The 24,654-nt window shown below is 41.6% G+C and overlaps 1 protein-coding gene across 5 annotated transcripts in view; it reads right to left on the bottom strand.

The window, feature by feature from the left end:
* Positions 1–2,754: 2,754 nt before the first annotated feature.
* Positions 2,755–24,654, bottom strand: part of LOC142817737 (uncharacterized) — a 62,312-nt gene continuing 40,412 nt past the window's right edge. For 3 of the 5 annotated variants that reach the window (XM_075895239.1, XM_075895235.1, XM_075895238.1), the window contains 16 exons: positions 23,184–23,341; positions 18,001–18,084; positions 16,135–16,197; positions 14,085–14,184; positions 12,656–12,722; positions 12,348–12,441; positions 11,527–11,735; positions 10,905–11,000; positions 10,155–10,225; positions 9,138–9,212; positions 8,092–8,211; positions 7,413–7,589; positions 6,670–6,864; positions 5,032–5,193; positions 4,259–4,354; positions 2,755–3,307 (listed from right to left, as the gene is read on the bottom strand). In XM_075895239.1, coding sequence (XP_075751354.1) covers positions 3,147–3,307; positions 4,259–4,354; positions 5,032–5,193; positions 6,670–6,864; positions 7,413–7,589; positions 8,092–8,211; positions 9,138–9,212; positions 10,155–10,225; positions 10,905–11,000; positions 11,527–11,735; positions 12,348–12,441; positions 12,656–12,722; positions 14,085–14,184; positions 16,135–16,197; positions 18,001–18,084; positions 23,184–23,341 — 1,928 coding nt within the window. In that variant the 3' untranslated portion in view covers positions 2,755–3,146. The remainder of the gene's footprint in view (positions 3,308–4,258; positions 4,355–5,031; positions 5,194–6,669; positions 6,865–7,412; positions 7,590–8,091; positions 8,212–9,137; positions 9,213–10,154; positions 10,226–10,904; positions 11,001–11,526; positions 11,736–12,347; positions 12,442–12,655; positions 12,723–14,084; positions 14,185–16,134; positions 16,198–18,000; positions 18,085–23,183; positions 23,342–24,654) is intronic. The other 2 variants (XM_075895236.1, XM_075895237.1) reach the window with 2 other exon arrangements.

Below are 24,654 nucleotides of genomic sequence, written 5' to 3'. Positions count from 1 at the left end.
GAAATCGCAAGCTGGTGTCTTGGCTCAGTGCAACCAGGGAGCGCTGCAAAACTTCCAGCAGCACTACAATTGTACTTTATTTTCAGGCTGACCGTGTGCTTTAGACTAAGAGCGTGCGTTAGTTTATCAGTAATTTTTTACGCAGGCAGGGACTGCCCACACAACACCAATGACATAATTGAAAGTTGGCAGTTTTGAGGTGAATGGGAAACACAGTACAATGTTTCAAGAAACTGTTTAACGTTAGACGCATGAAACGTTCAACCTGTGATATGAGAGAAAGAGCGATACAGCTGGGGAACATCACTGCCAAAGCACATTCACTCCCAAATCACTAATTCCTTTCATGCACCTGCAGGAACTCTCAACAAACCTCTGATTGTTGACGGCCCCTGAATCTTCTACAAATATTATTCCTGGGCTTAAAATTAGTAAACCAGCACAATATCACCCCCTTCTCTTTCTCATGCTTTTTGCTTGCGTTCGTAAAACTATGAAACGTGCACAACAAAAATACAGATGACAGATGTCATGAGAACAAAACCAGTTTTTGCTTGTCAGCTCAAAACACGGATGCTATAGATCTCAATTGGCGATACGTCCCGCCAATGCTATTTGCACACAAGAACCATTTTTCAGTCGAGAAAGAAAGACCATTTAGGAGAAGAAGCAAAAAAAGAAACTTTTTCGGATGCTTTGCTAACAACACATGCATCAAAGTGATGTCTTTTCACTTTGTATCTTGTTTTTTTTTTTCTCAGCTTAAACTTGACAAAAAAATTATTAAAGATTACAAAGATGTCGGTGTTTGAAAAATGTGTAGTACAGTGCAGTCCAGTAACAATGAAACAATGTATCATTGGTTGCTTTGTTGTAGCAATGAGATTTATGTAATGCACGACACGATAAAAGTGGGTAGAATCAATTGATGTACAACGATGTACCAATATAAACTATATTAAGCAAACTCTCAGTAACCAGAAATATCTAAACCGAAATCGCTGCTTCCATAGAACAGCTCCCTCAGTATGCACGAATGGTCTAGCATTTCAATTCAACACGCCTGTTCATCTCTCAATCAGTGGGACTCTCGTTAAATGGAACATATTTTTGTGTTCCATTCAGGTGCCAATTAACGACTGTAATGCTATATACTGCATGGAACATACTGACTTACTAATGACAACCAGTACTATGTTAGCATGGAATTCGCATGCTAAAAAAAAAAGCAGAAAAAATAGCACACACCCACAACTTTTCCCTGCATAAAAGACAATCTTAAGCTCGACGTGAGTGTCATACTATCATGACAACGACATCAAAAATAACTTAAGTTCTTTAAGATTCTTTTAAAAAGTAAAATAGACTTCTAAAGACTTAACAATAGAAAAGAAAGTCTTAAAAACAATATAATATAGTAATTCACAAATAAAACCCCTTTCAGTATAATAGTCACTTGAAATGCGAAAAGCACAAGTGGCAATATTACTTTATCTGCTCTTAAACAGTCAGATGTCAATTACACTTGGAAGAATAAAGTGGTCGTACACGACCCATTTGTCCAGTGACAATATAAATTTTAAGAAGCAAAGATTCTAGTAATAACTTGCACTAGTGCTAGTAAGTAATGCAGGATGAATTAAAACAGCAGCATGTTAACGCATCAACATTTCGAGCAAACATTGTAGTTGACAAGATGACCAACACAACACGTGTAACATCTAACCTGTAATAGAACTGTGCGCTCTCCTTCTCATGTTGCTGTGTGTGAGGAACAGAGACGTGCATTGCAGAGAAACTGATGAGAGAAGCTTCTTAGCACAGCGCAACCAACAAAGTAACAAGAGACTAGATGTGTTTGTCAATAAAAAATTGGGCATTTTATGCGTAGCTGCCTTTTGTAAAATAAGACACACTTGATGCAGGATAATGATGGAACCTTAAGATATCTGAAATAACGACTCAAAGTGTTTAAGGCTTTTTTCTTCTTGCCTTCTTTCTTGCAAAACAGGCAGGACAGCTCAGCCGAACACTCCGAAGCCTACAGATTTCGTGACGGCTGCCTAGCTATGCTTCTCGTCGAGCGCACAATAGTGACGACTAATGTAACCACTTTAGCTCGGCTGAATTCGGTGCTGAAGGTTACAATCTGCCAAAGTATCTGCCATGCTTTAGAAAAATGACGAGTGCGCTTCGACAAGAACAGAGAAACTCGAGAACAAAATGCAGCGTTTGAGAGATCGAATAGACTCACAAGCACATTCTCCCACAGCAAAAATTATCCCGCGACAAGGAGTTGCGTAAGAAAACAAAACAGAAAACAGCAGTGTGAAAAGCTTAACGACCCTGAATCTCAGAAACAAAATTGACTCACGAACTTGTGCCTTCCCTCAGTACTCTTGACCTGCCTCATTTCTCCTCTCCTGGCCCTCTCCTATCTTTATTGTGTGGGCTCGAACCGCCTGTTTCGATACTTCCGGGGCTTCTGACAGGGGACTCATATAGGCAGCGGTCACCAGCTTCGCTCAGTTAGAACATTCACACCAGAAGACCGCATTTTCACTCCCTCCGGTCCTTAACCATCCTTCGATACGCTTTAAGGAAAAGTATGCACCCTTTGTGGTGTATCTTGTACTTAAACAATACCATCATCTATACTATTTGTCCTTCCTCAACGCTGCATGCTTGATATCTTCAAGTCAAGAATTGCGTGCATGTTACCGGTGTGAGATAGCAAGCAGGAAGGCAAAAAGAGTGAAATCGACAAGGAAAGAAATGCGTCATAGATGACGGTTATTGTTTAACGGCTGAGATATGCCCCAAAAGATGCAAACTGTAGCATTTGTGTCATCAGTGTGATGTGCCTACCCTTTTGATAACAATATAGTAATGCATGTCCGTAGTGGTAAGGCGAAGCTAGTCCAATAATCACACACAAAGAAAGTGGAGAGGATTGGATAGAAATTGACGGAAGACAAAGCTAGGCTAAGCAGGCTACCCAAGAACTTGTCTTGGAAACCAAACCCCAGCTTCCCAGTGTGCACCTCGGCTATGCCGCGCTGCATTTTTTTCTCTTAGCACTCTCACCCCACGGGTAGGCAACTGTGCTGCCTCCAGAGGTGGACTTTCTGGCGCGCAATGCCACCTCACTTTCCCGTGACCCAAAACTCTTCGAGGCGATTTCGGGCCTTGTCAAGGACGTCCACACCTGCCTGACCGACAGGCTGCGGCTTCACCGGATCTTCCGGAGCTCCCTTGTGAGGGGATTCCTCGGGCGCTGCCTTAGGTATTGGGTCCACCTTGCCCTCTGTAACCGAAGACACAATAATTGTTTGCTTTTTACATCACAACATTACAGTATGTTCATGAAGGATGTCACAGTGGAGAGCTCCGGAAACATTGACCACCTTGGGTTTTTTGGCGTGTATTAAACCTAAGTACAGCCGCCCAAATCTTTAGACATAGTGTGCGAGCGCCGACGTATCTGTGCGTCAGCGCCGTACGACGGAGCCAAGTTACAAACAAGCCAAGGGTAAGCACATGTCTAGGAAGCGCGCTCAGCTGGGTACATAGTCTGCTTGGCTGTTCCTTCATGAGAACCTTGCCCTGCATTAGCTCACTTCAGACGAACTGGCTGCGCATCTTGCCCGTATCTTTTATTTCGAAGATCAGCAAGCAAACCAGAAAATGAGATCCGCAGATACATCACACGCCCTCGTGCATGAGATAAGCTGACAAATGTGGATCATCTGAAGTGAGTTTAATGCAGGGCGAAGTTCTCACAAAGGAACAGCCAAGCAGACGATGAGCCCAGATGAGTGCGCTTCCTGGGGATGCGCTTACTCTCGCACTGTTTGCAACTCGGCTCCATCGTAAGGTGCTGCCGCACAGAAAAGTCGGCGTTTGTGTACAATAGCTAAAGATTTGGGCGGCTGTACATGGGCCTCTAGCATATCCCCCTACAACTAAATTTGGCCGCCGCGGCCAGGATTAGATCCTGTAACTTTAGTTAGCAGTTGAGCACTATTACCACTACACCAGAATGGTGGGTTTAACCAAAGACAGTCATTATTGAATGCGAATAGCACTTCTAACTATGAGCAGTAGAGCCTAGTGCCACGCAAAAGCACACAAAATAAATGCAATCCCCTAGAAGTGCTTAACATCAAGCTTATGCGGCAAGCTGCATACATTTGGATGTACCAAGACATCATTACATAAAAGAAAAAAGGGGGCGGGGGAAGAATGGAACACTCACCAGGTATGGTAGACTCTGTTTTAGGTGCAGACGTTGGCTTTGGGGCAGTGTCGATGATGGGTGCAGTTGTGCCCTTCGCTTTTCCTGGCCAGTCACCTGAGTGACAGAAGCGCTTAGTTGAAGGCTTCAGCAGCACATAATAGAATGCGTTGCTGGGCGAGTTGGTGCACTGTCTGCTTACCTCCCGTGCCTCGTCTTTTTTGCTCTATACTATTATTTTTAGACTTTAGCAGCACATAGTCGAATGAGAGCATTGAAGCAGAGATTATACATGTGAAACCGCATTTTCTAGCTTTGTAACTTACACAACCATCCCAAGTCAAAGATGCCACGAAAGTAATGAAGCATAAACAATTTTTTGACAACCCAAGGACGAAAAAACCACAAAATATGGCAATTGAAAATGCGCATCCGGTCAAACACGAATAGGTATAGTTAATATCAATGCTCAAATTAACAAGAAGCTCTCATTAACAAATCCCCAGTTTTGCTTTCCAGGCTAATACGACGCATTTTAAAATTCTGGTGCCATAGAATTGTTGTGTATTGTATAGCTTTCACTTGCATTCGTTTGCTGTAGTTTCTTGAAAAATGTGTTCACCAACCTACTATATTCTAACATACAAAGGATTAGAACTTTGAAATATGCTCATCGAGACAAAATGAAAACAAGTACACTTCTTTGATTGTTTGACGACAAATGACAACATGAAGGCAGCACAAAACAGTCCAAAACAATCCCAAGGCTTCTAGGCGACTATGATCACACTTACCAGCTGGTGACTGGCCGTCAGTCCACTCGAGGCCTCGGCCAGTGTCCAGAGGAACCGTCCAAGTTTCTGGGTCGGGTGACTTCACTCCGGTCACTTCCTCAGGTGACTTGACTGTAGTCAACGGCACAGGCCCAGATTGAGGTTCTGGCAGTGGCGATGGGCCTGAAAGAAGTCATTCAGGAGGCACCGGCATCAGCCAAAAAAATTAAGTGTTAGTTCGCTTGCAAACTTTTCAACGTTTATGTTATCATGAGTCTACTGGAAGCGTGGATAGGATGGTGGTACCATCTGGCGGTGCGGTGATCAACAAAACAAACGCATAACTGTAGCTGCAGTAACTGAGCATATCCATAACTGCTGGTACAAGCTTTGGAAGTGATGTAATCACCATTGCCTTTTTTAAAAGATTTCACAGCAAGAACAGTTGTCAAACACACAAAAAGAAGTTGTGTTAGATGAAGCTTCACACGATGTCACTACATCACTTGAAGAATGTGTTGTTACGCAGAACCTATTGTGCATACTGGAGTAGTGGACAGGCCAAAACTAATATTTGCCAGAGAAAGTATTCTCCAGACAAGAAAACAGCTACAGATTTCAGACCTCCATTATTCTTCTTTAATTATGTGTCAGCACCTTCAGTTTACAGCACAATATCAACGAGGCTTGAATGTTGTTTAATTCAAGAGGCACAGATCAGCCAGTGACAAAAGGTTTTCAAAAAACAACAGAAAAGCCTATCTTCCTCAGGGCATGAAACTTAAGCGTCTGCTGTATAGGTTGTACACAAAACTGTGGTAAGCACCCTGCTGCATTTTCGAAACTTCTCTAGATTACTTTTCGGGGAGAGGCGTCTAATGATATCAAATCTTTTGGGACAGCAGTATCCCTAAATACGATTGGAAATTTTATGGGACAAATGACTGAGTTAAAGAAAAAGTGCTACAGGAAAGATGCAGAAACCACCAGATAACAGCTGCATAAGTTGAATAGTAGCTTCTTGGTAGACCTGCAGAGATGGGCTGCCAGGATCCTTCCTGATTAAGTTAACGCTGTACTATGTTATATACACAAATTCTGAGTGCACTCAGCAGGTAGCAATCAGTCTTATTCCTGATGACACAAGAAGTACGATGTTTTTTGCCCAACACAAGTGGTCATACTATCAGATATGCTATAATTGACATCTCTATGCACATGCTTCAAGAAACTTCAGTTAAATCCTGTGATCACACACAAATGCTTTAGCACACTAAGCTCCTTCAAAAGAGGAGCACTATGTCTGGTGTACTGTCGCAATGGAAAGAAATGCAAACAGTGCGGCATCTACGTATTCAAGCAGTTGTAGCCTGGATGTTAACAAAAAGCCACTGCAGTCACCCATGATGCAATCAAGAACCACTCTATAATATTTTTATTGCCACCAAGGTCGCAGTGCAAAGAAAACAGCATCCTGTGCAGTCCACGTTTTTTTTTTTTTTTTTCCATGGCCTTTGTACATAGGACAGCACTAGTGCATTTTCTATAACCACCAAGATGGTGATTGCACACTCGCACACACTCACGTACACACACACATGCACAAACATTCACGTCAATCCTTACTGCAACGAAACAAGCCAATGCTGTTCTACGTACTGGCCATGTCGGCTGAAGCCAGGGCCGAAGAGCTGGCACTGGAGCCATTCATGGGCGGCAGGCTGCTGGGGCGCACTGCATCTGACTTGCGCTCCGAGCCAGACCCGGGAGTGGCTGCCTCCACGCTCTCGGCCGGTGTCGTTGCCGGGGGCACCAGCACACCGTCCTCGCCACCGCCAGCATCCTCCGCCTTGTCTACATCACCACCAGATGCGAGCATCACGCTATCTTATCTTTTGCCATGTTAACTCAGAAAGTGCTTTCAATACTAGAGATCTCTTGGTAGCATTTATTCATCAGAACTAAAGTGGAAACGCATTTGCGAAGGTTACACGCCATCTGACGGGCTCTGGTTTCTGAAATTTTCAGTGGCAAATGCCTCGCGTACACCTAGTATGAAAAAAGTGTGCCTATTATTTTCATCTTATGATGCACTGTACATACTGTACCAGCAGTCGAAATGTTAATGCATCCAAAAAAAAATTAAGTTATTAAAAATGTACAGGATCTCAATACAGAAAACTGAAGAGCACTATAGAAAAAAAAAGAATATGAGCAACACCACGAGTGAGCAAAGAAAACTTAAACCAGAGTCCGAAGGCAATAAGCCTTGTTTCAGAGAGTGGCAGAACGCCATCAGTAGCAGGTAACTGGTAATGTAATGGTAACAATCCTTAAGAAAGAACGCAAAGGAGCACTTATGACGATGGTTATCACCAAGTTCTTGTTTTGTGGTGGTGTACCTATTCCATCTTGCTCCTTGCCGGCCACTTCCTCTCCCTCCGGCTTGCCCTGTGGTTTGAGCCAGATCTTGCCATCTTGCTCATTGACAGCAGCCGACGCTGGCCGGACCACAGCCCGGGGTTTCGCAGCAGGGGGTGCAGCACTCTCTTGCAGTGGACGCCGGGGTCTTGAAGTCCCTAAAGAAGCATTTTATTCAATATTTCAAGTGCACTGCGTGGGCTTCCCTCATGTAAAATAGTATTCTAGTATAAAAAAATAAATCCACCGCTCGGTTACATCACAGTTTTAAGTGCAAACTTATTCGAAGGCAGCATTTTGGGGATGTGAAGATTAAAAACCAAACGACACTGCCACTGATGTATTTAGAAAAAGAGAACTTCCAAGGATGCATCTAGCAATAGAAAAAGAGGCGAGACCAGCACACTATATTTAATATAAAGCATATTGATATGTGACTGCAATAAGAAATCTGAAAGTACAAGGCATGAACCTTTTCAAAGAGCCTGAAACAACCATTTGGGCCAACCTTGAACATAACCTCGCCAAAACCAATTTTCACAGTGACTGTACGAGCTGTATGGCTGTATAGCCGCCCGAAAAGTGCTTTTGGTAAGCGATTTAATGGTTCGAGATGGTTTTATGAAATAGGTTGCCATTCTTTCTGCCCACTGTACTTGCCTGTCTTCTTATCGTCCTTTTTGTCAGCCTCAGCCAGTGGTGTGCGCCTTTGGGGTGGGGATGAAGCAGCCCTAGCTCGCGAAGAAGCAGTCGTCTTCGCTCCATCTTCGTCATGCCTTGCTGCATGGTAAAAATGTGCATAACCTTGCTTAAGACTTCAAACCATAGTTCTACACACAACCATTGTTAATGAGAATTACACTCAGACCTCGCTATAACAAAATTGCATCTTACACGAAAATAAGTATGTTATATTCGAAAATTCATTATAAAGGTATATTCTTAACATTGTAGCTATTGCAAGACTAATTTTTATTGACTTCATTATAACCAATACTTTGTTATACACGGGTTCACTATATCGAGCTTTGAGTGTAAATACAAAATATTGCAACGTGTTTTTGCACATGTGATCACCCAGAAATATGCCGTTAATGTGCACAGTCAATGCTAAAACACACAAACAAAACAAAACAAAACCTTAGCCTTGATAGTGCTTTCTATCTTTGAGCATAAAATGAATTATGCAAAAAATGGAATCGTACCACAGATGGGATCTGCGCTACAATAAGCTCTCACGATGACAAACTCGGTTTAGTTAACATATTAGTAACCTGAACACTTCAGGAACATTTAATTTGTCATTATGAACTAATTGCATCATTATTTTGAACACAGTTTCAATGTACTTCAGCAATTCTCTCAAAAGGAGTAAGCCATAAGTGCTAAACGCACTTAACTAAATTTCTTGACATTGCAATGTTGTGAAAAACATGATTTAGTTTCAGAATATCTTAATTTCTCAGCTCCGTATTATCACAACTTTAATGCCTGTTGTGTTCAACCAATCTTGTTCTATGACCTCATTTTAGAAAAGACACTCATTGGATGCCCACTGCACAATCTATACTACGAGCGCGTGTTGTATTGTTGGCACCAATGCACGGCAGATATTCCAATAAAATGAATCCCTCATCAACTATTGCCAAGCCGACACTAGCATCAGCATCACTGCAAGAACATTTTTGAGTTTCAGAGCTTCGCACCTGGTGTTTTCGGTGACGTCTGTTTTTGCCGAGCTGCAGTCTTGGCTGCCGGAGAAGCCTTGCGTTGATTACCTGCTGATGCATAAAATGGTAACAGATTCAAAACAGTGTAAACCAAGGTCAAAGGAAATGAGTAAGGCACAGTCTTGTCTGCCTGCTACTGTAATACAGAGTCATGAACACTGCACCGAGAACAGAAGAGGGAAAAATAGTAGATTCTTTCATGTGATGAGAAAGCTTGTGCTAGTAACACTGCAAAGTGAATTGCAGCAATGAAAAATGAGTAAGGTCACATTACAGTTGGCGAGCCATGATCTAAGGGAATGATACCACGATTGAAGTACTTCAGCACAATGAATTAATAAGTCATAATAAAAGGCTGTTCTACAAACCTATCAATTGAAAAGACCGTGTAAAGAGACACTAAAGAAAAAACAAACAATTTTCTTCGTAGTAGTAAATTATCCTTTAACAATAAAGAACACCGCTTTTACTGCGAGAGGATGCTTGGTAAGGAAGAAAATGCACAAAAACAAAAACAACGGTGGCAACAACATTGTGAAGTTTCTGCAACAGCTCACTGTGACGTCGCCAATCCGGACAGCATTTTCTAGGGCCTGTGGAACCGCTTGTTGCTAAATATTATTCACATAGTAATCTTGGGGACACAAAGTCTTAACACAGTAAACTGAAGAAAAGCTCATTGAACTACTGTAGCAAAAGTATGCAAGCTGCCAAATTTGTGACGTCACTGTGGCGATCACATGCTGAAGTTTAGCAGCGAAATACAAACATGAAACTATAACTTTCATTTTCTCATTTTATAGCTGACCTGTGAAGGCAAAATTATTGACAATAAGGATCTCAAAGAGCAACTCCTAAAGTTTCATTTTAATGTACATTCAATATCATAAACACAATAGACAAAATGTGATACTTCATAAAATGTGACAGTTATGCTTCCATCCAATAAGGTCACAAAAAAGAAACCTGCAAGCTCGTTGTTGTTCAACGCACCTTCGGCTTTGACTGGAGACACTGCTTTTGTCGGGCTCTTCTTCTCGGAAGAATCGGTAGTGCGGCCAGCCCTAAACAAGAGAGTCATTTGTACTTTGTATGGCCCGCAATACACAAAAACAGATATCTGTATGAAACAACTACTCTTTGTTTTTCTTTCCAACACACAAGGCATTGAGCACATGACTTTAGCAGCTAGGTAATATTGACGTGCTATAAAGAATATTAGGTGTAAGTTGAGCAGTGGCTTTGTTTTTTCTTTTGCCAATGGCATATGGCAAGAACCAGCCTGCTTATATAGGACCATAAATTACGCAACAGCTTTTTTTGTGTTTTCTTTTCCAGCTGGACAAAACAGTCTGATGCCCAACATAATGTCGTTGTCAAACAAGGAGGCAAATAACGCATAATATGCTTGTTTTGTGTTATCATATATATACATCTGATCATAAGCACTGCATTTACTTGTTGAACAGCAGTCAATTAGGATCATTATAGGATTGAACTTGGCGTACTTATGCCGTTTGTATTCATTACCAACGTACATACTCAAAGCACATAGTTACAGAATGGATGTGAACAAATATGCTTTCTGAGTGTTAGAAAAATCCACTTTAGTTTATAATAGAGTAAGTTTAATAATACTAATGTGGATTGCAAAGAGGTATCTTTAAGCATGTTCCCAAGATGTAAATAGTTCTTGTTCTTAAACAAGACAGAGCTAACACAAACATCCCAGTAGGTGCTTACTCAGCATCTGTCTTTTCTCTCCTCTTAGCAGACTGAGATCGATGAATAGAAGCTGGAGTAGGCCGTTCCCGAGAAGGTGTCTTTGCAGAGGTTAGCCTGCAGAATTGCAAAATTTGGATCCCGTATGAATAACTTTTGCCATGAGCTGAGTTAGTACAGGTGTAATTTTTGGGAGACACATAAAGACAGAGAGATGGACATGCCAGCAGAAATTAAGAAAGTGAATCGAAGTTTGACAAGCGAGAAGCTTTAATGCCAGGGGTACAAAAAATTGACTTTAAAATTTGCGAATGTGTCTATTAATGTAAAAAATGCCTTATTTACAGATTAAAAGTGTGCACGTTGAGGCACATCAATATGATAAATATTACCACAGCCCCTTTTTTTTTCACCTCCGTGCATCTGTGCAATATTTATGCTGACAGTTAAAATTTGTCTTTCCTACTTAGTTGCTGTTCTTGTGTCCTGTGAACCTTCAACAGCTTGGTCATCTGTCATTCTGATGGGTCACTGAACAGTCTCGCCCAAAGCCATTGACATGGCTTTAGGCAAGCAGACATGCAGACAGAGTTGATTGGGTTGATGAATGTGACAATAACGATCGTTAACGAGGAAACCGTGCCTTGGCGTGTGTGCTAGAGCCAAGGCAGCGAGGCTTGCACTGGAGTCCAGTTTGGCCCACAGTGTGGTCGTCCTGTGCGATGCAGTCGGTCCCATTGTCTGTAGCGCGCCAGCACGTGACCGGCTGCGGTATTCATCAGCCATGTGCAGTCGCTCCACCACCTCAGTGTACCACTGGTTTGGGTCCACCATGGGTGGAGCATCTGGCATCTGAAAGCAGTAATGAGGAAAACGTGGACATGTCCAATGTTTAGGAGTACAGGCAACGGGGCGCGACGCAACGGCGCAAGACTTGCTTTAAATGCAAGTTTTTGTGCGACCGACACACTTCGGCTACAACATGAAAATTTGCGCAAGTTGATGATAACTAAACATTTACATTTGAACAAGCGTAAAGCAACAGGACTAGCGCCTGTCTTGTTTATGTGTGTCTTCCTTCTGTGATGGTTATTTTGCGCTAGTCAACGTTTACAAGTTCAGGTGCACTCAACATGTGGAGCGTGATTACTAAAGGGCCCTAGTTTTGCTGCTAGCCAACAGAATGACGTGGACTAATTGGTATTACATTTTTCATAAAAGGTTTATACAGCGCAAAAATGATGACAAGATAACAAAGCAGCACATGAAACACCTTCAATTCCATTTTAAATGATGAAAAAAAAAACGAAAATTACCAAAGTCTAGCAGAAACCACACCCGACTGCTGGGAACTCCAGTCATGCAAGCAACACTTGAAAGCTTTTGCTAGAAAAGGCAGTACTAATCATCAAAATGAATGAGAAATCAATAAAACAAATTAAAGAAAGAGTTTGGTACACTCACAATTGCCCTTGGCTTCTTCCAGCTGCCATCGATGTACATGTAGGATGAGAAAGGCTTGAACTTAGCCTTGTATTCCGTTCTATTGGTCGTTTTTCTGCGAGAGATGAACACACATAAGCAAACTGACGAGGACAGTTTGTTAATGTAGTTGTAGTTAGTATGCTTCAAACCTGTTATTGAAATTTACAGACTTGGTGTAACATGGCAATTCGTGGAATGGTATATAAGAATTTACAACACTGGCATGCACAAGGGCCCTCTTTCTGCCATACAACAGCCACTACTATAAGAAAATATGAACGCCTTACTTGACTTCGTGGGAGGTGTCGTCTCGAGGCAACAACCTCTCCATGGGCTCAGCTCGGTGTGGGCCATCTGTATTTATGAAAAATATGAGTTATAACAATGTATAGACCAGGTAAAAAGAGCCATTCGGTTATGACAACGAAGTCCGCCTAGAGATTTCACTGAAGCAGTTGACAACTCCTGAAAGTGCGTCTACATCAAAACCTGGTTTTCTTAATTCGAAGTGGGTAAAAGTTTAAATGCACTACCATTTTGATTACATGACTTCTTCATACATGACTAAGCTGTGGCAATAAAAGTACCTCAACGACTGTTTCTTCTTTTTTTTTTTTGTTCTGCATGCAGTGCTCCAAGTTTTCCTTCTCAAATGCATTCTCTTGCTTGACGAGAGTAACATTTTAAGCTACACTGCACTACATCAATACATTTGGATGACAAATACTTGACCTAAACAGCCAAATTCATCATGAAAGAAGGCAAGGCATATAGACACACTTGCAGAAGAGAACAAACCAACATGTGTGCATATCTACACTACTTTCTTTTGTGATGAATCTCAAGAAACAAGCTCAGCCTTTTGTCATTCTAAGCCAAACTTACATCAATACAGGAGAAAACACAGAAAATAGAGATTTGGAGAAGCCAACATCAATCACGTTGCTTCTTTTTCTGTTCATTTCTTCATGATTTAAGGGGTACTGAGACCAACTTTCAGAGATGGGTCTACTTTGCCATAAATATATCCTGTATACATGAAGGGCTCTAAGAAAATGTGAAGCTCAGTGAATGCTGATGTTTTATTTAGACCTTAAAGTTGATTTTGCGTAGTGCACTTACTGAATCAACACTACCGTGATGTCGTACACTCCAGTGTGGCTCAATGTGATGACAGCAAGTACCAAAACATTCAAATATGGGTGCCCGTGTATCAACAACACAGTGATGGAGCGAAGCGGCCCCGAAAACGTCACGACACCTTACACGAGCGCAACCCAGCTCTTAACGTGCTGCGACACAGGGTACAAAAAGAACTGAAATGCACTTTTAAAAACATATTATGGTTCTTTTTCAGTGTGCACACATGCTCACCAGTACATATTCTAGGCTCTCTTTAGTCTTTGATTTTCTCTCTCTCTCTCTCTTACACACACACACACACACACACACACACACACACACACACACACACACACACACACTAAATCTGATAATTGTGCCCCTTTACTTGTGCGCCTGTGTTGTTGCCTGTGTGATTTACTGATAATTGACAGCTGATAATTCTGCATCTGTGTTGTTCTCTTTTCTATAACTGTTACGTATTGCGTCCCACTTCGTGCATTCACAATTAACTGTTGCTAACTAGCCCGAATGGCTGCTTTGATGTAATTTTCCAACGTAACATCACACTGAAATTAAGGATGTGGTACGTACCGACAACATCCCTGGTGGCCGGAGGCAGAGAAGGCTTGGGTGGCCAGGCAAAGGCAGCCCTGTACTCGCTTGTCTTACAAGAAGCCTCATCACCGTGGCTCTGCCAGTGGCAAGAACACACAGAGGCATTCAATCAAAACCGGCTGGGCTGCCTATCTATTCACACACTTGTACGCTGCTACCAATACCGGAGTTTTGGGATGTGCACTAGGAGACCAATTATTCGAAGTTCCCAAAGTTACTTCATTCCTATCAGTGTACTAAACCCACTAAGTAATGTAAACCACTCTTGGTTCTGTTTATTTGCAGGTCAACTTTACCCCCTTCCCCATAATATTAGCATATTTGAATAATTGTAATGTAAACCACTCTTAGTTCTGTTTATTTGCAGGTCAACTTTACCCCCTTCCCCATAATATTAGCATATTTGAATAATTAAAGATACAAGAAATATACTGTCAAAATAGTGAAGACACTATTAATTTGGTTCACTCTAAGCATGTGGCCTCACGCTAAAATAATACACCACCAAATGCATAATGATACATTTGTCACACTTTCAAGTTAATTAATCTTGACAACATAATTTTTTTCCTTAAATCCACTGATTAGACTTTTTATTTGCATGACACATAATCTTCTGTTGAGGCTCGCACCAGCAACTCACAGCAATCCTGCAACCAATTTTGCCCAAGTTCGTCAAAAAGTGAATGCAGTTTTACTCTCCACACCTTTTCTTTCATATCAGATCTCTTTGGTAGTATAAATTAATCTGAAATATGTACAAAAACCGAGAATTTTTCTTCCCGCTTAGTTTAAACAACATTTCCAAACATCATGAGTCTGTACTCTGATAAGGTTGGATGCTCTTGAACAATGAGATCTTTAAGAAAGTGTCCTAAACACATACTGCCAGCATAATTTCAAATACAAATAAGTAAAAAATGACCAGGATGTATTGCTACACCCCCCGTTAACCTGCTTGTAGCTGCTGCTTAATTTGGGATCGAGAATGCTGGGACCGAACTATGTTAAGAAATTGGCTCCAGATTGATTGCGCATATCATTATAGGTTGACGAAGCATGGGTTGTATTGTTGCAACTATTGTTTGTTTGTTTGGGCTTCACTTTATGCTGGCAGTACATGCCTGTGTGAATCCTTACAGGCAACATTTATTTATTTTTTACTGCATGGCCTTTACAGCCTGCAGACAACCTGGAGCATGCTTACCAGGTACATTCTAAAAAGCTCTCCATTTCACACATTCATACAGCTGCAAGCAGTTTTATCACAAGCCAGGCAAAAAGCAAAGCCAACGAAAGACCACAGCCAGCCCACTGAGTGGTTGCTGTTAGATTTGACACCATGACACTCACCGGTAAGTTAGTGAAACTCCCCTGTTAGTGAGAGGCAAGCTCGTTAACACAGCAAGCTTTATACTGCCAGAGTACTTTAACTCTGTCATTTTTTGCAACATATATATGAAGCCTTAGTCACTCCCATGAACACAGCAAACTTTTTTGTAACAAATTGTAGAGTTCAGTCCAAATAATGTAATGAGCAGCTGCTCAGTAATATACCGCTCACATAAGAAAACACGTCAGAGTATTAAAAATGAGTCCGCGACAAACTGAAGGCACATTTATGCCACTAAAATGATTTTTCAATAGTCTAGGCTCTTCTTATCACAACTGCCGGTGTGAAGGCAATGACAGTAAAGGCTTGCAAATAAACACTGCCACCCGGTAGCATAGCCACTAACAATACAGGCAGACCGACCAAGAAGTCACAACGAGTCACAACGAGTCAACAGAAGTGAACAAATCAGGTAAAGAATGCACTCATTAAATAAATTCCCCTTTCCTATGGCTTTCCGAAGAGGGTATGCCCTGCAGAAAGTTGGCTATGCTACCTACAGTAGGCGGGTCTCCACTGGGCCTCTTAATGGGCAAACTCAGAAGCAAGCAGCGAGTAGTAGCGGTTAGAAAGCCAGCCTCTCCCTGATGATGCACATGCTATGTTGTTCTGCTGGTGACAACGCACCCCTACCTCTGGGCTGGTGCCATCACAGCCCCCATTCATGGGGCCTTCCGCACAACACTCTTCTTTGCTCTGAAAATGTGATGCAAGGGAGCGGAAGCTCCTGCTTACTTTCAATCAATGCACAAACAACGTTCCTCCTTGTAGTAAGAAAGAATTCATGAACTCCTTGTAGAAAAAGCATACTCGTGACAGCAGACCTTTCCTTGGTTTGACAGACTATGCATTTGACAGTACTTTATGCGTAAGGTAGCTGGCAATAATATAATTCTAGGCTTTAAGTAATGAGAGTCGTTAACGAGTCATTACTTATTCTAGGAGAATAAGTAACGAGAATTGATAAATAAATAAATAAATAAATAAATAAATAAATCAGGCACTCATCACAGCCTCAACAACATGTTCACTGTTTGAAAGAAAGTGAAGAGCTACAAACCAGTGCATGTTTAGCAACCAGTAATGTTTTAAATGAGCCTTTACCATATTTGCGCCTACTGTCTAGTACCTGAGCTATGTGACGCACACGTAAGAGACAATCATTTCCAAAATGCACGAGCAAAGTAATAGCAATTAGTAGCCTGGTAATCAAAGAGACATCTACTGATTTCATACTACATATGGAAACAAAAATTTACAAAAGTAGAAGAAAAATAATTACAAAATGCCAGTACTGAATTCACTGGTAAATATTAAATGCATCATGCACACAGCACCCATTATTCAAACAATATGAGCTACAAGTGAAAAAAAAAATTAGGTAGCATCTAGAATTCAGTTTCCTCTGCAGAAAAGAAAGAAAATTCTTGTTTGGCAAGTGTACGCACTTGTCACTCTGCTCCATACTCACCATTTAGTAGGCCGTAACAAGCCTATGCAAATTGAAGCAACAGACTACATAGAAACAACTCTTTTTTGTTGTTGTTGAAAGTACCACAGAAGGTATCACAGCGTGCTCAGTTAAGCTATAAATATGAAGACACATTAAGGAAAACATAAACGACATGAAATGTTTGAACACAGCTTAGAAGCTGCACACGATTATAAAAGAGAAGCAGTGCAATGTGGGGTGTAGCTCAAGAGACAAGTTGAAAAACCACATGAACAAGTTTAAGTTGAAAAACCACATGAACAAGTTTAACTCTTCCCTTGCTCATGATCTACCACTTCGCACGGCTATCTTGACACAGCACTCCAGCAAATGTTTTTTTGAACCATTCATGCCACGCGCTTTTATTTTGGCATTACTGTGCAGCTAAGCCCCACAACTTCCTATATAGGTAAACATCACGTTGCATGGACTGTCATTGCTTAAATCTTGTGAAAACGACAGGGTTGGCATGTATTGTTGAGGCAATGCTGTCCGTGCTTCTATGTTTCCGACATAATTCTCAACAGAATGTACAGGCTCGGAATAAATCTAAGTGCACTATGTTTGAGTCAAAGTAATACAAAACTTGGAAAAAGCCCACCTCCCATGTTTCTTTTCATGCATGTGCATACACATAAACGTCACATTTTTGCTTGTGAAATTAACCCCTACAATTACTACATGAACAATTTTCAAGAAGTATGTGGTAAAATTTCCATAAAATGACATGGTTATAGAAGACCTCTTTAATTCAATCCGCAGATAACTCTAATTGACTAGTTGGCGAAATAGAAGTTCAGCAAGTTTGATCTTCTAGACCTTTACGAAGTTATTCCTTCCAAGTTTTTCTCCCTAATGGCCTGAATTCTAGACAGACCCAAAACGAAAGGTCAACGTCCAATGCATCGCCGTTCCCTTAGAGTTTGAATAAGAGGTTCCACTGTATCGTGCTACAGTACTCATTTGGAATCTACAGTACTGACTCGGAACATAAGCACAACACGTACCATGACAGGCCTGCCACGGCCAAGGCTGGGGTCTGCAGATCTGCTTCGGGAGCCCACCTTGGATTTGTCCGACCGCTCGCCGGGCTGTGCAAAGTGACAGTGAAGGAATTAAGATTCCAACTTGCACTTGCATTACACTGAACAAACTAATGCTTTGAGAAACATAGTGGCAAACACACTGCATGCGGACACTTGGCCACTGGTCCCAGCAGCATTCCTTATAAAACCAGCATCATCCGCACATTGCTCCCAAACAACCCAGTACACACAGAAGCGTCAAGAAGAACCAATATTTATAATGTGCTCGTGCACGTAAGATGTATACGTATGCATGAGTGCATAGTAGTGCTTAATATGAACCGAAACATAGTGCCAACGATCAAGTGGGTCCCAAGGGGCAAAATGTAAAAGTGGTTAACTAAGGAAGTGCCAGTAATCAGAACAGCACTCAATTTTGGCTATGTCGACATTACTGCGTATGGTCGGGGCCACTTTGAACGTGGCCATCGTGTTGCAGTTTTTGTTGATGGCAGCTGCAAGCACATACAGAAAGAAAACAGAGGATGGTCTGTATCCCTGATGAAAGCATGGAAATAATGTTATTGCAGAGAAACATTTGTCACCTTTATCATATACCACGATCGCTGCACTACTTTTGCAGACACTAAGATAGAACTGTTGCACTGATAAAATATGCCGGGATGAACCAGTAAATGTTGGAGGTGTATAGTGTCCCCATACTGGCTGCATTTTTTTGCGCTTATTGCATAAAAAAAAATTTAGAACGCACTACTTTACACAGCCCAGCCAGTACAAACAAAAGAATGGATCACACCATGCATGCTTCCATGTAGATTTGGTTCCAGCCATAAGATTGAGAGAAACTATTAAAGGCCAATGTCACACACTGGAATGTGTGACATCCGCCAAAATTACAAAAGCTTTTCTTTTCATATAAACATTATTGACCTTTTCCTGGTACTTCGAAATTTGCCACAGCACCTCATCAGCTACTTAGAGGGGTGGTGCCATCAAATTTTTTGGCATGCATGTTCTTTGCTGTAAGTGTTTCCTTCAGCTCCAAGAAGCATGATAAATACACCAAGATTCATTTATTTTAGCTAAATAATTTTGCATTGCTCTACTTATGTGGACCATTTTCGGTTTCAGTTTTGCGGCGCCGGGTTGGGAAGTGATGTCGATGCATAGGTGGCTTGGTCACGTGACCACACAAGGCTGTGGCGCACATCGTGCTGAGTTTCGCCTACTCTTATACACACTTGCCACACAAGCGGCAACAAAACACTGAATGCCTTTGCAGGTTTCGATGCGTAGCACTTAGCAAAGAAGCGAACGAATACAGTGACTAATACAGCAAGTGATTGGCGAGTAATAGAGCAACCGATGCTTTGCTGGTACGTTGGGTACGCTCGTTTCGGAGATGGCGGAGGTTGCTCACATCATTACAGATCTGGTGTGACGTCACGACAACTGCCGTTGCTTCTCCTATTCTGAACTGTCAATGTTGCTGCGCAAGCGATAGGCCTAGATCACAAGAGTGAGCATTCAGTTACACTTTTAGAAGTAAATTAAAATACATTCTACACACTTGTAGTGTCCAACCCTTCGCGTGGAGAGTCCTTGTATACAAAGAAAACCCACAAGAGGCTTGGGATAGCCTCGAAATTTGGTGGCACTACCCCTTTAAATGCAAACAAGTAATCTCACAAAAAATAAAGGCATGGACTGTGGACCAGAAGACAGTGATAAGTAAAAATGTTTGTTGAACTGCCATAGCTATGCTGATCACAATAACGGCATTACATGAATGTAGACAAAGTTTTGCCCTGAAATATTTTTCGCACCCCAGGCAATATATCAACACAATGTACCGGTACCCTGACTTCAATCAACGCAGGTCAGATACAACAATACAAGCTACAAAAAAAAAAGAACTAAATTTCAAGGAGTACTATAACTCGTATTGACCCTAAAAGGTCATCAACCTACAATAAAACCATACCTAAACAATCGAAAGCATCTGCAATGATAATTAAAAGCAATAAAGCTTACCTGTCCACAGGTGAAGAACACTACACGTGCAATCAACATTCCTTAGTTTTCAGCGATGACAGCGCACTTTAACTAGCATCTAACCGTAGTATGTAATTGCATGCTGCTGGACAAGGGGAGCCATGTCATCACACTGAGCAGTCTTGCAAGGGAGTGCCTTGCTGCTCGGCGAACCTCGCATTTTATTTCATATTATCATTGTTTTCGTTCCGTACCCCCTTCTTCCTTTTTTCCCCCCTCGTCACCTCGCAACTGGCAGAATAAAACAAAAGTGGTTAATGTGAAAGCCAAATATGTACACACCCTAATGATTAATGCCATGGAGTCAGCCAACACATTATGTCCCGTTACTTCCTCTACCACACGGGTACAAAAAAAAAAAAGCATTGTGCTCCCTTCCTCAATTTTTATCTTCCCTTTTTTTTTCCAGCTGCTCTCCAGCCTGGGCATCTCCATTAGTTCTTGGTAGAGAGCAAGGGGAGGACATTATCCTCAAGGACAAAAAGAAACAAGAAGGTGTGAGTGTCTCTCTTCATTTTTATTTATTTATTTTGTTTTTATGGAGAAGGCAGAAATAGAGGTGGTTTGTGAAGGCAAGCGAGGAAAAAACATGAACCTCTATTTCTTCTCCCACCCCTCCTCTCTTTCTTTCCTTCCATTTTTTTTCTTCTTCTGTGAAATAAGGAACAATGGTGCACTAAGAACAGCCACGCAAGTTAGACTGAAGAGGAGCTAAACGGAAGGACTCTGCCCAGGACAGAATGGTGCTACATGAGTTAATATTCTTTGATGGGAGCAGCCACGCTTTGAAGAATTTAATTTATAACTATTGAATGATGGGCAGTGATAGATATGCACCAGGAGCTCTACATTTCAGAGTAATTTATATGAAGCAACTGCCTCTCTTTCATTTTGCATAGACACAAACAAAACCTAGAACAAAACCTTTTGTTCTAACAAACAAAACACAAACAAAACCTTTTGCATAGACACAAACACAACCTAGAATAAACAAAAAAAAAGAACGCTGAGAAGCCAAGCCCCATCTTTGATTTTTATGTGTTCCTTCGCACAAAGGTTGACTTCCGAGTGAAACACCTGGCAGGTGGCGAGCCTCTACCTTTCCTCCCCTTAGCCGCCGGTCCCTTCCCCACTGCCGATGCAATGCGTGACCTCAGAGGCAGACACACCCGACCGACTAAAGCAGACGCACCCAATATGCCATGCCTCCCCGCCCTCTCCTTTCTTGACTTCTCATTACTCTTCAACTTCTAAGAGCCATTCTTCCAGACCTTCCAACATGGTTGCCCTCACCCTCTGTCACTCACTCTCCTACATCACAGCCTCTCCTTTTGCCACTTTCCAAAGGGGGAGCAAAATGGTCAATCTTGTTTGCACTTAGTGAGGATAGGAGCACTCCCATTGAATGCCGCACCAACTACCCTCTCGACGACGTGTACACCTGCCCTGCCTAATGAACCATTACGTGACAAAGCCCTAACCCAGGGACGTGCTTTGCTCTACCTGTGTACTGTCTGAATTGAGTTCGAGATGAAAAAGCAAAAAAAAAGCTATCATATTGCTTTATTATTTTCTACCAGTAATTGCATGTGCTACATTGCATCACTGTCAGTTTCTAAATATACTATATTACATAGAAAGTCAATGTTGCCAAGGTTGACATATGTGAACACACGAAGTCGTGCAACAGTCTATTTTTACATCTTTTCATTAAATTAAAGGGACACCAAGGAAGAAGAATGACCTGGTTTAGATTGACAAGCTACATTCTGATAATTCTAATGCCATATGCCTCACTATCATAAGTTCATCATTAGCGGGGAAAATCAAGGTTGAAGTTATATTTTAAAATTTCACACCAAAATATTCTCACATAACATCAAACACTTCAAAATGTACTTTGTGTATTTTTGCAACGTTGGCTCAACTAAATTTCTCGAAACTTTGTATGTTAGGTCTATGGCACCCACAGATAGCAATGTACTTCATATCTATCAATTATAAGCTACGCTGGACTCAAAAGACACGTTAAAGATCTATGACATCACGGTGTTTGGTACAAGAATCTCAAGGTGGCGTCTCCACCCACATTTTCTTTTCATGCGTTTTTTTGCTTACAAAGCGTCATGTCATGTTAAGAATGGTGTTTTCGAGATTGTGAAACCTCACTTTACTAATATGCGAAAAATCATTTTTTTCTTTAATGTTGGCAGCTATACGGAACAGGTCATGAAGTGGAAACAAAAGTCAGCTAAAGACACACATTTTTCTCACAATATCTCAGCGTACCTTTTAAAACGAAAGCAACTTGCAAGTGTGTGCTTTTAAAAAATTTTAAGCATTGCATTTTCTTTGCCAGAACTATAATATGATAATGAAGCAACAAACCCCAATTAAAACCAGTTGCCTAATGGCAGCATTCCAGGACTTTATGTGCCTTTGAATAGACAACTTTGACTTGGCCTTCAGCTATTTCTTCCTCTAGAATCGACTGCAATTGAATTATGGATTCTGAAGGAACATAAATGTTGGAAAAAATCTGGGACAAAAGATGGGCCAGCAGTTCCACTAGCGGGTGGAAAACGGCTTAGTGCAAAAATTATGCTTGATGAAAGCTACGCTCTTGCTGCCATGTGAATTGCCAAAGGAGATACCTCTATGAAATACTTTGTTTAAAATACAGGTGGACACGTTATGAAAGCATGCAAAAATGAACACTTCAGATAGAAAGCATGTGAAAATGGGCACTTCAGATAGCAAAGTGTGAAAGAAAAAAAGAATGTGCATCTCCACTTGCAGGAAATGACATAGATGCTGAATGTTTCTAATCATCAAGTACTTCATGGTTTACCTTTCCAAATTAGGCAAAAGCTTTAGCACACTAAATATATCTAAATATTTGGGCGTCCTGAGCGTGTGATTTATGGGTCAGGGTTTTAATAGCATCTACACATTGGTTAACCATTGGCCAAACAAGTGCAGCCATTCAGAACCATGAATCATGACCACTTCAGATCATGTACAGCAACCACCGCTGAGAGGTGCTTCTAAACTGCTAGAACAATAAGAGAGAGCAGGTGGTAACTGACCCTTGCCCTGTAGCAGTGGTCGTTGCTGTCACGGGTAACTGCTTCGGCTGATCCCGCAGCCGCCGCCTGATGGTGACTCCCGTCGGTGCCCAAGATGTCGCTCGTCCGATATGCTACCTCCGGGTGCTTCTTCTTCCTTGTGAGTGCTGGTTCCAGTGCTACATTCATGGCCCAAAGTCAGTCACACATCACAGAAAAGTCAATTCTTATTAACGAGCTTACGGCACATTAATAAGAGTTAAAAACATGAGAGAAGGACAAGCACTCATCCTTCTCATGTTTTTTTTACGCCATAAGCTCGTTAAGAATGAACTAACTCGCCGAACAAGTCACTCTGCTTAACTCTTATGTTGAATTCCAATAGCAAAGTCGGAGCAGCTGATGGATTCCGTGAGCAAGCACTCGACTCTGGCATGGAGCAACACCTACGAAACTGCGATTGGAATACAATCCCTGCCACCGTAGTAAGCATATAAGCAAGGAAGAAATGAAAGTCCCTAAGCTGTCCAGAATACCTTGCATGTAGTTTTTACATTCTGCTGATTCTGCTGTCATATTCTGTTGAATTGCTGCTCGTGCGTAGTGGTTTCAGTGTGGGTGGCATGATCCGATTAACTGCTTGCGCAGGAGCTGGAGCTTACCGACTTGAAGCTGTCGCAAAACATGTCACAGCGGTGGGGCCCCCAAGTGTGCGAATGTGTTAAAGAGAGTGCGTCAGGCTGAATTCTGGTCCACTCTGCCAATTTCGGCGCAGAAACTTTTCCTGCTCCTCCGAGTCACTGCCGCTCTGAATCCACTCCGACTCTCTCATTAGAGCACTTGACTTCCACCCTCACTCTGCTATTGGAACACACTTGCTTCAAAATAGCAGAAAAACTTACCCCGACTTCGCCATTGAAATTCAACAATATATACCTGTGAACTTTTTGGTTCAGAAAAGCACCATCATAAGGACACCAGTACCGAGGCCCACAATTTAAAACAATTATTTCGGAGTAAACAGATTTCGCAGGGTGTATATGCACATCATAAACCATGACTTATCTTTATGCACAGCACAATAGGGATAACAAAAAACAACGAGCAGTAGTGTTCTTCGACTATGTTCAAGACTTCATTGTTGCACACTTTGTCTGTTTATTGAAGACATTTCAATAAACCTTCTTAAAGCAGGTGTTAATTACTCTAGTGCCCTTTTACAGCCAGCATACTTGCAAGAGTACAGCTGAAGATTGAGAAGTGAGGCTTTATAAAAAACTTATTTCATCAAACATCTATGAAACATGCGTGAAATCATGTGACGAGCCACCACTCAAGAACATTGGGAAAATTTAGGATGGCTGGCAGGTGTGACTATAGAATCTTCACTATTCCAGAAAGTTTGGGGTTACATATTCCTGATTCTCAATTGTGGTGAGAAAAACAGATAAGTAAATATTAGTGGCATATTCTGATGTAAGGAACATGAAGC

The sequence above is a fragment of the Rhipicephalus microplus genome, chromosome 5 (genome assembly GCF_043290135.1).
Source record: "Rhipicephalus microplus isolate Deutch F79 chromosome 5, USDA_Rmic, whole genome shotgun sequence".
NCBI lineage: Eukaryota > Metazoa > Arthropoda > Arachnida > Ixodida > Ixodidae > Rhipicephalus > Rhipicephalus microplus.
This window is presented reverse-complemented; position numbering and strand designations above follow the sequence as displayed.